This window comes from Medicago sativa, chromosome 3, assembly GCF_051527215.1.
Source record: "Medicago sativa cultivar Bolivia chromosome 3, Bolivia_mono, whole genome shotgun sequence".
In the NCBI taxonomy this organism is placed as follows: Eukaryota; Viridiplantae; Streptophyta; class Magnoliopsida; order Fabales; family Fabaceae; genus Medicago; species Medicago sativa.
This window is the reverse complement of record NC_140751.1, coordinates 98457373-98473122: the sequence shown is the minus strand read 5'-3', so window position 1 is coordinate 98473122 and position 15750 is coordinate 98457373. Positions and strand designations below refer to the sequence as shown.

General features: G+C 34.6%; 2 protein-coding genes across 3 annotated transcripts; both read left to right on the top strand.

Annotated features, from left to right (window-relative positions):
• The first annotated feature begins 5104 nt into the window (after positions 1–5104).
• LOC146942682 (uncharacterized) lies at positions 5105–12723 on the top strand. 2 transcript variants are annotated; one of them, XM_085756735.1, is made up of 4 exons: positions 5105–5342; positions 6026–8643; positions 8735–10033; positions 12287–12723. In XM_085756735.1, the coding sequence occupies exons 2-3, from the start codon at positions 6041–6043 to the stop codon at positions 9537–9539; spliced, it is 3408 nt and encodes a 1135-aa protein (XP_085612861.1). In that variant the 5' UTR covers positions 5105–5342; positions 6026–6040; the 3' UTR covers positions 9540–10033; positions 12287–12723. The 2 variants fall into 2 exon arrangements, with proteins under 2 accessions (XP_085612861.1, XP_085612862.1); XM_085756736.1 differs by lacking the exon at positions 12287–12723 and having other exon boundaries at positions 6026–8867.
• On the top strand, positions 12289–15213 carry LOC146942681 (uncharacterized). Its single transcript, XM_085750052.1, has 6 exons — positions 12289–12525; positions 12703–12881; positions 12957–13083; positions 13174–13464; positions 13556–13657; positions 14610–15213. Exons 1-6 carry the CDS (start codon positions 12289–12291, stop codon positions 15069–15071), a joined length of 1398 nt encoding a protein of 465 aa, XP_085606178.1. The 3' UTR covers positions 15072–15213.
• The last annotated feature ends 537 nt before the right edge of the window (positions 15214–15750 follow it).

Sequence of the window (15750 nt, the reverse complement as noted above, 5' to 3'; positions counted from 1 at the left end):
TATATATATATATATATATATACACACACACACACACACACACACACACACACACATACATATATATTTGTTTTATTATAGTGTGGGTTTTAATGACTTAGTCAAACTTCACTCCCATTATCTCTTTATTGTTTCATAACTAGTAAAAGACCATTGCATTCGCACGACCCCCATAACATTGTGATAATTATATACAAAATAATTATATTGATAATATTATGAAATTTTAAAAAATATTAAATCAAAATTATCAACATTAATGTAATACTTCTGTTAAATATATTTTTTTATATGAAAAATTCTGTTAAATTTTTTGCAACACACCCGTTGCGGGTTTTATTTTATTTTACTTACAAATGCTAATTTTTATTTACTAATATGAGAAACTCGATATGATAAAAATTTGAAAACTCATGACTATTTTTAAAATATAAACATTATTGTGGTGTAATCAAATTTTGAAAACTCGTGATAACTTTCAAAATATCAACATTCATGTAGGGATTAGTTAATTTTCAAAATAAACAAATATTTTTGAGTTTTTGATTTATTTATTTGAATATAAAAGGATAACAATATTGACATTTTATAACATAAATGATTAAATTAAAAAACAAAAAAAATAGAGGAGGCAAGTGTTATCTGAGATTAAATTAAGGGACAAATTATTGTAATTTGCTAATATTTTGTTTTTTTTATACAAAAACACAGTTAAATATTTAGATTACACTCATTGTAGATTTTATGTCAAATGAGGATAATCTCAACAAATAACTTCTAAATCAATAATAATTTATTGCTTGACAGAATATATATATATATATATATATATATATATATATATATATATATTCTGATTATAGTAGGAGATGAGTAAATGTCAATATAGTACAATTAAACGTCAATATATTTCCATATCTTTAATTAACTTTTGTCTCATTTTCACTATACAAAGCAATAAACCTACTCCATAACTCAATTCAATTTTTTGTTTTATGAAATACCCTTTAACAACACATCAATCAATGATTTAGTTCTTCTATGAAAACACCTTAGTCATATTGTAGAAATGCATCGATCACATGTGCAAAGAATTTTGGGAACTCTAATTGTATTTCGTAAGTAAGTTATATTTGCCCATTTCAAAATGAAAACCTTCTCCTCAATATTGTGTTTTACCAATGTCTAAGGAATGAAAGATTGTTGCGTGAAATAAAGATGTAGAATCATAAAAAATGGTGTCTACACTCCTCAATAAACTTACGAATGTAATGGCAAAGATGCAAATTTTGAGACATGAATATGAGATTAACGGTACACAGACCGGTACGGACAACAAACATGTTTTGCACATTGCCAAACATAATATCTTATGATATTGAGAACTTGAACATTGACACAGATCATGTCCAAGCAAATACTTATAGTTAAATCATGTGACATCTTGTAAGATTGATCCCCTAATGTTCAAGAAACATATTTTTACATTATTGAAGTAGGTTATTAATTTTCTCAAAAGCATTAATTTTTACCTTAATGTCCAAGCAAATAATTTTTACATATTATTGAAGTAAGATTGATATTTTTACATTATCAATTTTACAAAATTAATAGCTTTAATAAGAAAATTATGTTCATGCTTTTGAGTTTGAGTAGTAACATTAAAACATGGCACTTGTATTTTCACAAGCCTTACTTAACCCGACACAATCACAAAAAAAGATGCAAAACAAATAACAACAACAACATCCATAATATACATCTCATTTTCATATCAGTCATCTTTAGTGTAAAAGGATAATAGGTATAATAACTAAGGTACTGCAGAATACACAATACAAGTTTAAACCACAGTAGTAGTAACAACATTATCAAGTTTCTAGACACATACCCTTTAACTACCACAAACGGATATCAAACAGGAAAATAAAGAATGAAATAACAGGAAACTAGACACAATATCCAAAGCCTAGACAACTAGAGCAATATCAGTAACATTATCATTTCCACCCATTATAACAAAAATTGTGAAATGAATCCTAAACGTCATCATCATATTCAGAACTGCTCAATGTTTTGAGACACAATGTGATTCCCTTAAAATTGACTATGATGTCAAGGTTATCTTGGAAAAGAAAATTCCGATCAACATCTTGTATTGGCTTAAACCCAAAGTGCTTCCACATAGCCAGCGTTGTGGGTACCGAAGGCAAAATAAGACGGTGTATACCTAATCCTTTTACACAATGCTCGATCTAATGCATCAATCATTTACAGAGACCTTGCGATCTAAAGGATTCCCCGGTAGCCACAATAGGGATTTCCACAAAACCTTTTGTTGCATGTGCCCTAAAAACAGCAACAGAGGCACATTTTCCTTCCTTTTCAATTATACAAGTGTAAAACCCTCCGTGTTCTCCCTCTTTGTTGTGAACCATGTCTTCCACCATACTTTCAATTCCCGCATCAAAGCCGGAGCATAACGTTTCTGCAACTTCCTTGAACAGTTCGTGATCGCATTCTTGATTGATATTCGACTTTGTTGTATTATATTTAATAAGAGACCATACCACTTGTGGGAATAGGTGTCAGACCTTTTACCGTAGGACAGGCAGCCCTAAAAGCTGCGTCAAGCAAAGTGGCCAAACATGAGAAAGTGTTTTCTGACAATCAACATGCTTTTATACCATTTGCTTTTGACACTTTTGGTTTCCTAGCACCAGAGGTTGTTCACCTTCTACATAGAGTTCAAAAGGTCATGCATAGCAATGTCATGTCTCCTAGGTCCATCAATGTTGTGTTCACGAGAATTGGTTTTGTCATCCAAAAAGGTCTAGCGGCGCAGCTTGTTGCCCGTTTGCCTTCTATTCAAGTGTAAATAATGTTTCCTATATATATATATATATATATATATATATATATATATATATATATATATATATATATATATATATATATATATATATATTCTGATTATAGTAGGAGATGAGTACAATTAAATGACAATATAGTACAATTAAATGTCAATATATTTCCATATCTTTAATTAAATTTTGTCTCATTTTCACTGTACAAAGCAATAAACCTACTCTATAACTCAATTCAATTTTTTGTTTTATGAAATACCCTTTAACAACACATCAATCAATGATTTAGTTCTTCTATGAAAACACCATAGTCATATTGTAGAAATGCATCGATCACATGTGCAAAGAATTTTGGGAACTCTAATTGTATTTCGTAAGTAAGTTATATTTGCCCATTTCAAAATGAAAATCTTCTCCTCAATATTGAGTTTTACCAATGTCTAAGGAATGAAAGATTGTTGCGTGAAATAAAGATGTAGAATCATAAAAAATGGTGTCTACACTCCTCAATAAACTTACCAATGTAATGGCAAAGATGCAAATTTTGAGACATGAATATGAGATTAACGGTACACAGACCGGTACGGACAACAAACATGTTTTGCACATTGCCAAACATAATATCTTATGATATTGAGAACTTGAACATTGACACAGATCATGTCCAAGCAAATACTTATAGTTAAATCATGTGACATCTTGTAAGATTGATACCTTAATGTTCCAGAAACATATTTTTACAATATTGAAGTAGGTTATTAATTTTCTCAAAAGCATTAATTTTTACCTTAATGTCCAAGCAAATAATTTTTACATATTATTGAAGTAAGATTGATATTTTTACATTATCAATTTTACAAAATTAATAGCTTTAATGAGAAAATTATGTTCATGCTTTTGAGTTTGAGTAGTAACATTAAAACATGGCACTTGTATTTTCACAAGCCTTACTTAATCCGACACAATCACAAAAAAAGATGCAAAACAAACACCAACAACAACAACAACAACAACAACAACATCCATAATATGCATCTCATTTTCATATCAGCCATCTTTAGTGTAAAAGGATAATAGGTATAATAACAAAGGTACTGCAGAATACACAATACAAGTTTAAACCACAGTAGTAGTAACAACATTATCAAGTTTCTAGACACATACCCTTTAACTACCACAAACGGATATCAAACAGGAAAATAAAGAATGAAATAACATGAAACTAAACACAATATCCAAAGCCTAGACAACTAGAGCAATATCGGTAACATTATCATTTCCACCCATTTTAACAAAAATTGTGAACTGAATCCTAAATGTCATCATCATATTCAGAACTGCTCAGTGTTTTGAGACACAATGTGATTCCCTTAAAATTGACTATGATGTCAATGTTACCTTGGAAAAGAAAATTCCGATCAGCATCTTGTATTGGCTTAAACCCAAAGTGCTTCCACATAGCCAGCCTTGTGGGTACCGAAGGTAAAATAAGACGGTGTATACCTAGGCAGCCCTAAAAGCTGCGTCAAGCAAAGTGGCCAAACATGATAAAGTGTTTTCTGACAATCAACATGCTTTTATACCATTTGCTTTTAACACTTTTGGTTTCCTAGCACCAGAGGCTGTTGACCTTCTACATAGAGTTCAAAAGGTCATGCATAGCAATGTCATGTCTCCTAGGTCCATGAATGTTGTGTTCATGAGAATTGGTTTTGTCATCCAAAAAGGTCTAGCGGCGCAGCTTGTTGCCACTACAAGAAATGTTGCGATTTGCCAGGGAATAATGCCAGGAGCTGATGCTCCTGGCAAATTTGCCAAGAGTAATGCCAGGGAAACCCCTGGCAAATTGCATTTACAAACTTTACAATAAGCCAGGAGCAAACCCCTGGCAAAGCGCAGTAACCCCTGGCAAATTTTGGGCGGGAAATTTTAATTCAAATTTGAGTCCCAATAGTCAAGGGAATCTCTGCATTATGCAGAAGATTTGACAAAATTCTGAAAAGCTGACATGCCAGGGGCTGAACCCCTGGCAAAATGCAGAAGGCCCTGGCAAATTGCTGACAACTTTTTTGTAGGCCTGCGGCTATGTATTGAAGTTGGTGACCGAGATTTGCCAGGGGTAGCTCCTGGCTGGGCTCCTGGCAAATTGCAGATCTATAATATTTGCAATATGAGCACCGTATCATTCATTCAGGCATAACTCCTCTCCACATTTAGGAAAAATGCCTCTCCAGTTAGAAAAAATCACTCTCAACCTTAGAAAAAAAATTTGTTCTTTCCCATCTTAATTAAACTTATTTCATTAGGTATAACTCTTTTCACTTGTTATAATTTCATGTTATATTTTTTGATTGCTTATTTACTTATTTTTTTTCACTTATTTAATGTGCAACAGTGTCCAAGTTTATTGCCTCTTGTTGTTCCCTTGCCATCCTTGTTGCTGTTTGGATCTGTTCTATCATCAAGCTTCAACAAGTTAGTAGTTTTTTCTACTTATAAATACTACTGATATGGATGATGTTATAATATTTTCATGTTCAAGTTTTTTTTGAAATATATTTCAATTTTTCTGTAATAAAATTTTTAAAGAAATTTTTTTTTAAGGTAAAGCTGTTAAAATTAGGAAAAAAAATTGTGTAAAAAATAATTTTTAACTACAAACTATTCTTAAGTAAAGAAATTTGTTTATTAAAATCAATTCTACGTTAAAAAAATTACCGCGTAAAGAAATTTAGCGCAATTTAGTATAAATACTATTGATATGGATGATGTTATAATATTTTCATTTTCAAGTTTTTTTTGAAATATATTTCAATTTTTCTGTAATAAAATTTTTAAAGAAAAAATTTCTAAGGTAAAGCTGTTAAAATTAGGGAAAAAAAGTTGTGTAAAAAAATAATTTTTAACTACAAACTATTTCTTAAGTAAAGAAATTTGTTTATTAAAATCAATTCCGCGTTAAAAAAATTACCGCGTAACGAAATTTAGCGCAATTTAGGTTAGTTAGTAAAAATAATAATTTAGTTAGTAATATGATTTGCGCGTAAAGAAATTTAATGCAATTTATGTTAGTTAGTACAAAAACAACATTAAGTAATATTTTAATATGTGAACGTTATAGTTTAATTACTAATATTTTAAATATGTGAATGTTATAGTTGAACGTGACAAAGATGGAGTATTATCAGCATTATCGTAGTTGGATGTATGACAGAACGTTTCCGGGAAGAAGAGGATTAAAACCCCATTTTGTCCAAGGAATTCACGGATTTATTTCATGGGCATGGGGACAACAAGTTTGTCAAAATGAGGGAGGGATAAGATGTCCGTGTCTTAAATGTGCGTGTAGATATATAAAGACTGATCCCAATGAAGTGAAGAAACACTTGGAAAAAGTTGGATTTATGCCTGATTATTGGGTTTGGATTTATAACGGTGAACAATTTCAAAATTTTGGGGCGGGAGTCAATGCACAAGCTTCAAGTAGTGGAATAAATGTGGATGACAATGAGCAATTCAACATGATGAATGATATGGTCGCTGATGCTTTAGGTGTGGAATTGTCTTACAATGATGATGGTGAAGATGAACAAGGTGAAGAACCCCCAAATGAGCAAGCCCAGAGATTTTACCAGTTGTTGAGTGAATGTAATGTCCCGCTGTTTGAAGGGTGTACGCAATCAAAGTTATCAATGTGTGTCAGACTTTTAGCTCATAAGGCAAATTATGGTGTTGCTGATAAAGGTGTGGATGAAATTACAGAGATGTTGTTGGATGTGACTCCTTTTAAAGAAAATTTGCCAGCAACTTATTATGACGCTGAGAGGTTGGTGATGAAGTTGGGATTAAAAGTTGATAAGATTGATTGTTGCATAAACGGTTGCATGTTGTTTTATGACAATGAATTTGGGAAAAATGACGGAGCATTGGTGGAATGCAAATTTTGTGAGAGTCCACGGTATCGTCTAACCAAGAGTGGGAGGATTCCGAATAAGACAATGTTTTACTTGCCAATAATACCAAGATTACAAAGATTGTTTGCATCGATGAAAACTGCTAGGCATATGACGTGGCATTATTCAAACAAAATTCCTGGAGTCATGCGACATCCATCTGATGGTGAAGCTTGGAAACACTTTGATGAAGTATATCCTGATTTTGCAGCAGATCCGCGTAATGTAAGACTTGGATTGTGCTCTGATGGTTTTACTCCATATATCCAGGCATCAGCGAAACCCTATTCTTGTTGGCCGATCATTGTAACCCCCTACAATCTCCCTCCTGAGATGTGCATGACAAAGCCGTACATGTATTTGGCGTGTGTTGTTCCAGGGCCAGATAACCCTAAAGCAGGCATAGATGTGTTTCTAGAACCTTTAATTGATGATTTGAGGAGGTTGTGGATTGGTGAATTGACATACGATATTTCAACCAAACAGAATTTTCTAATGAGAGCATCTTTGATGTGGACAATTAATGATTTTCCAGCGTATGGCATGTTGTCTGGTTGGAGCACCCATGGAAAAATGGCTTGTCCACATTGTATGGAAAATAGGAAGGCGTTTACTTTGGAACATGGAGGGAAAAGTTCGTGGTTTGATCATCGTTGTTTCTTGCCTCATAATCACCCGTTTAGAAGAAGTAAGAATGGCTTCCTGAAGGATACGAGAGTAGTAGCTGGCCCGCCCCCAAAAATCACATCAGAAGAGGTGTGCACAAGAGTTAGTGATTATCCTAAAGTCACTGATTTTGGCACAACTGTCCCAATACCAGGATACGGAGTTGACCACCACTGGACAAAAAAGAGTATATTTTGGGACCTCCCCTATTGGAAAGATAACTTGCTCAGACATAATCTTGATGTAATGCACATTGAGAAGAATTTTTTTGACAACATATTTAACACAGTGATGGATGTTAAAGGGAAAACAAAAGATAATGAGAAAGCAAGAAAAGACTTAGAAGTGTATTGTAAAAGAAAGGACTTGGAGTTAAAACCTCAACCGAATGGAAAGTTGTTGAAACCCAAGGCAATATACACTCTAACTTCCGAAGAAGCTAAGGCAGTTTGTCAATGGTTGAAAGATTTGAGAATGCCTGACGGATATTGTTCTAACTTGGGCAGGTGTGCCGATGTTAAAACTGGAAGGGTAAATGGAATGAAAAGTCATGATAATCATGTTTTCATGGAGCACTTACTCCCAAGTGCATTTAGTTCACTGCCTTCCCATGTGTTAAATCCACTCACTGAGATCAGTCAATTTTTTAAAAACATTTGTGCTTCAACTTTGAGAGTCGATGAACTTGAGAAATTAGACAAGTTAATTCCAATCATACTATGTCAGCTTGAGCAATTTTTTCCGCCAGGTTTTTTTGACTCTATGGAACATCTTCCGGTGCATCTGGCATATGAGGCTAAGCTTGGCGGGCCTGTTCAATATAGGTGGATGTACCCTTTTGAAAGATTCATGGGAGATTCAAAACGGTCCATTAAAAATAGGGCTAAAATTGAAGGATCAATCTGTGCTATTTACGTTCATAAGGAAACCTCATACTTTCTCGGTCATTACTTCATCGACCGTGTGCTTGTTCCAACCACTACACGAAATGAAGTTTATGTTGACAGTGAAAGAGACCCGTTGACCTTATCAGTTTTCAATCTACCTGGTCGCCACTCTGGCAAGGCAAGGGAACATTGGATGGTAGATCCGAAAGAGTACCGATCAGCTCATGTTCATGTCTTAATTAATTGCGCGGAGGTTAAACCATACCTTGAGTGAGTATAAAACAAAAATATTACACATTTTTCCCATTATATTATTTATTAAGTTAAAACACGTCTAACTTTGTTTTTAATTTTGGTATAGGGAATTTAATACCTTTTATGAAGAATTTGGTGATGATTCGCCTGGTTACATACATGAATATTTTCCTGGTTGGTTTAAACAAAAAGTATTCGATACCGAACCAACGGATCAAATACTTCGTTTAAGAGGTTTAGCTCAAGGTCCTTTACAATGTGCCACTGAATATCATACATACTTCGTAAATGGGTATAAATTTCATACCCAATCATGGAGTGAGGGGAAGAAGACATATAACAGTGGTGTATATGTAAAAGGAGTTACGGAAGGAGGTGCAGATGACTTCTATGGCGTCATCAAACACATTTACGAGTTATTTTACAATCAGGATAAAGTAGTGTTATTTTATTGTGACTGGTTTGATCCCTCGCCTAGGTGGACAAAAATGAACAAAATAAGCCACAATGTTGACATTCGAGTGGACAAAAAGTATAATGTGTATGATCCGTTTATCATGGCACATAATGTTAGGCAAGTGTACTATGTTCCTTATCCCCCAACTCAACCACGCAAACGAGGATGGTCAGTTGCAATCAAAACAAAACCAAGGGGTCGCATCGAGACTGAAGAACCAACTGATGAAGTTGAGCAAACTGATGAAATTTCAAATGTTAATGAGATAATTGAAGTTGAGCCGGTTACAGGTTGGCGCGATGCACAATTTGAAGGGGATCATGTTGATCCTGCTGTTTTGTTAACTCCTAATGAAGATGAAAATGATGAGGATAATGTTGGTTTGGAAGAGCCCAATATTGAAGGGGATCTGGATGAAGGAGATCAAGTCAATGAAAGTGTTTTTGGATTATAATTAAGGTATTGTTGGATTATTATAATTGGTGTATTGTTGAATTAGTTTTATATTGTTCTAATTGTAATGATATTATTTTCAAAATGAATGAATATGTCGTTGTTTAATTCATAGTAGTTAATAGCGGCAAATAGCGGAGCAACGATACATAGCGGTTTAGAACCGCTATGTACCGTTAATGAAAATACAAGATTATCCTTGGTTTAAAAAACAAAACAAGGCTATTTTGGACATTTCTCATCAAACCCTAGAAAGCTTCAGCTTTCCTCTTCTTTCCTTCATTCTTACAACGCGTCTCATTCCTAAAGATCAAGCGGCGCCTCTCCTCTTCCTTCCTTCACCGTAAACCGCTGCCGTCGTTCGTCACCGCTGCCTTTCATCACGTTCCCGACCCGCCGTCGCATTCTTCTACTTCGTTTTCAATACAACCCGCCGTCGCATCCAACCCACCGCTTCTGTTAACAGAACCAAGCACATCACAACACAACTTTAAGGTATGTATCTATCTATCTATCTATCTATCTCTTTTTCGTTTTCAATATATCAGATCTGTTCCTCTTTGATTTGTGTAGATTCTTGAATTTCTCGTTCTTTTTCTTATTTTGTTCAAAGATTTATAAGATTCATGTTTTTTGTTTGTAAAATGTTAACACAAGTAGCTGATTCAGAAGATCCATTCTTCTTCTTAGCTGATTCAGAATGTGTATTGTTTTATAAACATTGTTTGCTCCCAACCACAAATCTCCTACTTGTAAAGGTTTCAGAATGTGTTTGTAAAATGTTAACACAAGTAGTTAATTTTGCACATTGGAGTTAATTTTTAGCATTCTGTTATTTATTTATTTTGAGATGGTTGTTGTGTGTCTAAATGGTGCTGCTCTATCTTTTGCACATTGGTGTTGCTCTATCTTTTGATCTTTTGCGTATCTTTTCTAATATGTAGTTCTTTTTGATTTATTGTGTGTCATTCACACTCCATTATAACCAAGAATATGTTGTTGTTTTTGACAACCACCCAACTAGGGGCAATAAAATTATTTGATTGATCTGTTACACATGAAAGTGAGTTAGTTGAGACTTCAGGACTCATTTGGAAATTTGAATGAAACTGCAATGTTCTCATTACATCTAATCTAATAATTTAAAGAAAGGTAATTAAAGGTAGGCACCTTTTGAAAAGTCTTGTCAAAAGAATATTAAAAATGATGACTCTTGTTAATATGGAAGGGAATTAGTGGTAACTAACTATTGCGATAAGATCAAAGCGTTACATATCATACAACTTTAGCCATCTAAATTATGATCATTATTCATTATTAAGCTAGCTTAACGTAAAATGATTTCTCTGCTGTAGCCGCTTTTGGGTGACTGGAGGCACATCTGTTTTGGTCCTGTGCTGCGCCTTTTATCTGTTAATAGATAGCTGTTTGCAGTTGACAGTTTGGTGTTTTGTTTTCTTAGGATTGCTGTTAGACTTTTGTTGCTTTCCAGTAAAGGTGTTTTGTTTTTGGGCTTGGTTTTGGCTCCCACGTTTTAGGTGGCTTTGCTAAGCTAAGTGCCTCAAGGCTTTGTAATCCTTTCAGCCGTTTGCACTTCTTGTGCAAGGCTCTTGTTGAAATATAAGCTGTTTCAAAAAAAAATCAATTTTGAATATGTATGTGACAATAATCTTTTTAGCTTCAATTTCTTTTTTGTTGTTTGACACCACAGACAAGATAGAGTAGACTATCATTCATACAAGCTGACTATAGAATAAGATTTGTATCAATTAATATTTAGCCACTCCTTTTGACATTCCCTCTATTTATATTCCTCCTTATCTTCATTTCTCTCCTTTAGCTACTGATTTTGGATATTTGTGGATTGTGTAGGATAAACACATGTTGTGTAAGAATTAATTGGTAACATGTAGGATAGTTAGGAATTAGGATTAGAATTTTGTATGACATTTAAATGTTAATCTTTCAGTCATTCAGCCTTTTGAACTTTATGTTTTCTCTTAATTATACTCTTTTCATGTGTTTGCTGTTATTTTCACATGATTGATGAAAATATTAAGAACCCGGATATGGCATAAATGTCTACTCTAATCTCAAATATTAAGGTGCCTAATATGATTTGAGACAATCATTGCACTTAGTTTAAACTAGTAGTTTGTCACTTTGTCTATGCTTCTGCAATCACTGTGTTAAGTCAATACTTCAAAATGTTAGCATGTCAGCTATTTATCCTCTTTTGTTGAAACCTTTACATGCAGTTAATTTATTTGAAACTAATAATTTCGAGGGTAAAGATGTACTATAATAGAGTAGAGAAAACACTTTTGTGTGCTAGTTAGTTTTGAAGATTATGCATAATATAACTAAAATAAATAGGAAGATAAAGTTAGTATTAATCTGTCTGTCTCATATTAATCATGGTTAGGTCACCTTAGGACCATGTGAACAATTTTTTTGACTCTGGAGCAATGAAAACTAAGTCTGATTGATATCATTGGTTGGTAAAAACTAGAAAAGCATAATGTTATTATCTTTTCTTGTCTATAGAGCATTAACTTTTATTCTCGCTCTTTTTGTTTCTTCTGCTACAAAGTGATCTTTTATAAACAAAAATATAGTCATGCCATAATTGAAACTACCATTTCGGTGCTTCTTCTCTGTGAGGACAGATCATGGTTCGATGGTTCCTGTTGTTACCAAAGAGTGCTTTTTAAGCTAATTTGTTTTTGGTCTGAAATACTTATCTAGAAATGCCTCCGAAACCTGATGGAAAGAGCAAGGGCAACAGCAGGAAGCGGTATAATACTCACTTAGTGGACGCAGCGACAGAGGCTAGATTAAACCCGATGCCTGTCATTTCTACTGCATCTACTGCATCTGCTGCATCTGCTGCATCTTCTAGCCAGGGATCACCTGGGTCCTCCCAAGCTAGTGTAGCTACTCCTGCGACGGCTTCTGCTCCTCATCCAACTTACATGTGCCCTCCAGTACATCCTGGATATTATGGCACCATACCTCTTTATGGGACCTTCCTTCCTCCGACCTATCATTTACCACCATATTCAGTCCCACCACAAAACCTTCCCCTTCCCCAACAACAACAAATCCCTCCACAACAAAACCCACCTTTTTCCCTACAACAAATCCCTCCAAAATAAAACCCACATGTTCCCCAACAACAACAAAACCCACCACAACCCCAACAACAACAAAACCCACCACAGCCCCAACAAGAAAATGTGGTCGAAGAGGGTGGTGGAGAGCTGGTGTTGTTTAATGATGTTTTCCCAGATTATCCGAGAGATTCTCTTCGTCGATTCATCTTAAGGCCTAGTGGAAACTCGTAAGTTCAATTTCAATTATTTTATGTATATTTTAAGTTGTAATAATGTTTAATTATGAGTTTATATTGTTTCAGCTTTTTGCCTTCCAAACCGGCTGCTGAAGCAATCAGATCCATCATTCATAACTGCTATCATCACTTTTGGAAGACATATAGTGATGTGGATGATAATGAAAAAGAGCGCTGGTTTAGGCTCTTTCAGGTTACTTCAAAACTATATCATAATTTTTATTTTATTTCATATGCATAATTGTTATAGTATACTAATTTTGTTTAATATGTTATAATGCAGACCAAGTGTTCTTGGGAAGCTGTGTATAATGATATAATGAAGCGTAATTTTCATATCAGAGCTGCTGCACGTTTTTCGGATTTACTTAGAAGAGCCCGTATGCGGTTTGAGGAGACAAGAAAGCGGCCACATTGGATTGGCCCGCCTATCTTTGCTGAATTGGTTAAGTATTGGGCGTCTGAGGCGTTCAAGGAAAAATCCAACAAAGCAAAGAAGAATCGGGCGTCGGAAAAGGGAGGATGCATTCACACTGGTGGTTGCTTAAGCAACGGAGAGCACGCTGAGCGTATGGTAAAAATAATATACGTTTATTTATTTTTCCATATCATTTAATTTAGATTGTTTTAAATCAATACTAAATTTTATTTCTTGTGACAAATAGGCTAGGAGGTTACGTCGGGATCCGTTTATTAACGAGCTTCACGACAAAACGCACAAAAATAAGTCCGGCCAATACTGCGACGAGCGTGCTAGGAGTGTGCAGGTAATCTTGTCGTATCTCTCAGTTTTGGTTTTGCATTTTTGCACTATTTTTGTTGCAGTTTGGTACCAGTTCTGTCTTGTTTGTCATTTGGCACATTTTTTTTAATTCGAATTGTGGTCTGGCCCCAACTTTTTTAATTCGAATTGTCATTTGACTTATGAGTCTTGTTATTGCATCCAACCATCTGTCCGCGGTAATTTTAATCGACTTTGTTGATTCTTACAAGGATCTTCCCTGTTATTGCTTATGAATTTATGTTATAGATGTCTTGCGGCAACTTTGGACTTCCTCTGTATCATTCATCACCTTCATCATGACACGTGAGCGGATGTGTTCCGTTCTTCATTGCCTAGAGACATGGCCTAAATAGATATTATAAGGCTTGAGTGACCCTTACCTTAGTACTCAGTTTTGTGGGATTGAGTTACAGCCGCGTCTGATCTGAGCATGGAGGATTGTGATTTTTTTATCTATGCAATATAGTACTATTTTATATCTCTGATTAGCTGACTCTATTCATTTTGACCATGTGCATTCTGCAGTATGATTGCATAATAGAAACTTAACTTAAGCCACTTGATTCTATATAGTTTTCATATTAGATATTATAATAAGCATTGACATAATTATAGAATTTAGAACTTATCACAGGTTGCACCAGCCAATGTGTTCTTAATCTTTATATAAACATAAGCTTATACGTATTTTATTTCTTTGAGAGATCCTATAAGCAATTACAACTTGCCAAACCTGTTATGTGATTGCAAGAAAACTAAAAATAAACAAATGTGTGCAATTGATGTACATGATAAGTGCCATTCTTATGATTAGTTTCCTTATTTTGTTTATTATCAAAATTAGTTTCTCTGTTTAACTGCACTCTCCTTACACTGTTTCTCTGTTATTATCCTTGCCAGTTCTGTCCTTAAATATTTTGTTATTATTTGAACAGGAGGAGTATGACCGGCAGCTTGCCGAGGCTATTTCTAATGGGTCTACTGTTGATTATTCTTTGACCTTCAACACTTGGAAAAAAGTTGCTGGAGACAAGAAGAAGGGAAAGCTATACGGTCTTGGTAACTTGGCTGCTAACTACCGGAAGGGTAGTGTTGCATCAACCCTAAGACTAACCCTCAATCATGGTGAAGGGTCCTCCCAGCAGCCTGAGCTGACGCCAGAGATGCGGGAGCTTATTCACCGTTTGACGCAAGAGCAATTAACGCAACAGATGGCAAGTCAAGCAGCTGTTATACAAGATTTGCTTAACCGTCAAAGGTCATATGAGGAGCAGCTGGCACAGTTTAGGCAAGCCCAGGCTCAAGGTCCCTCCCACACTAGTGCGCCGCTTTTAAGTCCCAATGTTGACCCTTATCCGGTAGATGAGGAGGATGATGAGGATCATGATGAGGATTGAAGTTTATTGGCTTTATCTAATTCATTTCTAGGTCTGTAATTTGGGGAAGTTTCTTATACTTCCCAGCACAATTCCTACTCTTGTGATACTTATGTAGTATTTGCACAATTTTAATTTCAATGTTGCTAGACAATATTTTATATTTTATGTGTGCTATTACTTTAATTGCCAATAATTTTTATTACTAAAACAATTTTTAAAAAAAGCAATTTAAAAACGTTTATTTTAAATATTTTAATAATTAAATTGAATTAATTTTCGAAAAAAATTTAAATTCTGTTTAAAAATTATTTTAATTATTAAATTTTAATATTTTGAATTTTATAACAAATAAAAACGTTCTTTTTTTATAAAATTCGTACACAATTTGCCAGGGGTTAACCCCTGGCAAAGCGCCTGACATCTTTCTGAAAAGGATTGACATGACGCAGACTGTGTTCTGAAAAGGTCTGCAAATGACTGCTTTGGACAGAAAAGGCTGTGTTCTGTTTGACGCATTTTGCCAGGAGTTGTGCCAGGGTCTTTGCCAGGAGCGACTTTGCCAGGAGCTAAAGCCCTGGCATGTCCATTTGCGATGGGCATATTTGCTTGGGATTCTGCTCCTGGCAAACGTCCTTTTGCCAAGGCTTTTTGCATTTTGACAGGGCTTCTGCCCCTGGCAAAATGCAACATTTCTTGT

Coding starts and splice junctions, on each gene's coding strand:
- LOC146942682 (XM_085756735.1), top strand. CDS start 6,041: ATGGAGTATTATCAGCATTATCGTAGTTGGATGTATGACAGAACGTTT. Junction 8,644..8,734: donor GAGGTTAAACCATACCTTGA/GTGAGTATAAAA, acceptor ATTTTGGTATAG/GGAATTTAATACCTTTTATG.
- LOC146942681 (XM_085750052.1), top strand. CDS start 12,289: ATGCCTCCGAAACCTGATGGAAAGAGCAAGGGCAACAGCAGGAAGCGG. Junction 12,526..12,702: donor CAACTTACATGTGCCCTCCA/GTACATCCTGGA, acceptor AAATAAAACCCA/CATGTTCCCCAACAACAACA. Junction 12,882..12,956: donor TTAAGGCCTAGTGGAAACTC/GTAAGTTCAATT, acceptor ATATTGTTTCAG/CTTTTTGCCTTCCAAACCGG.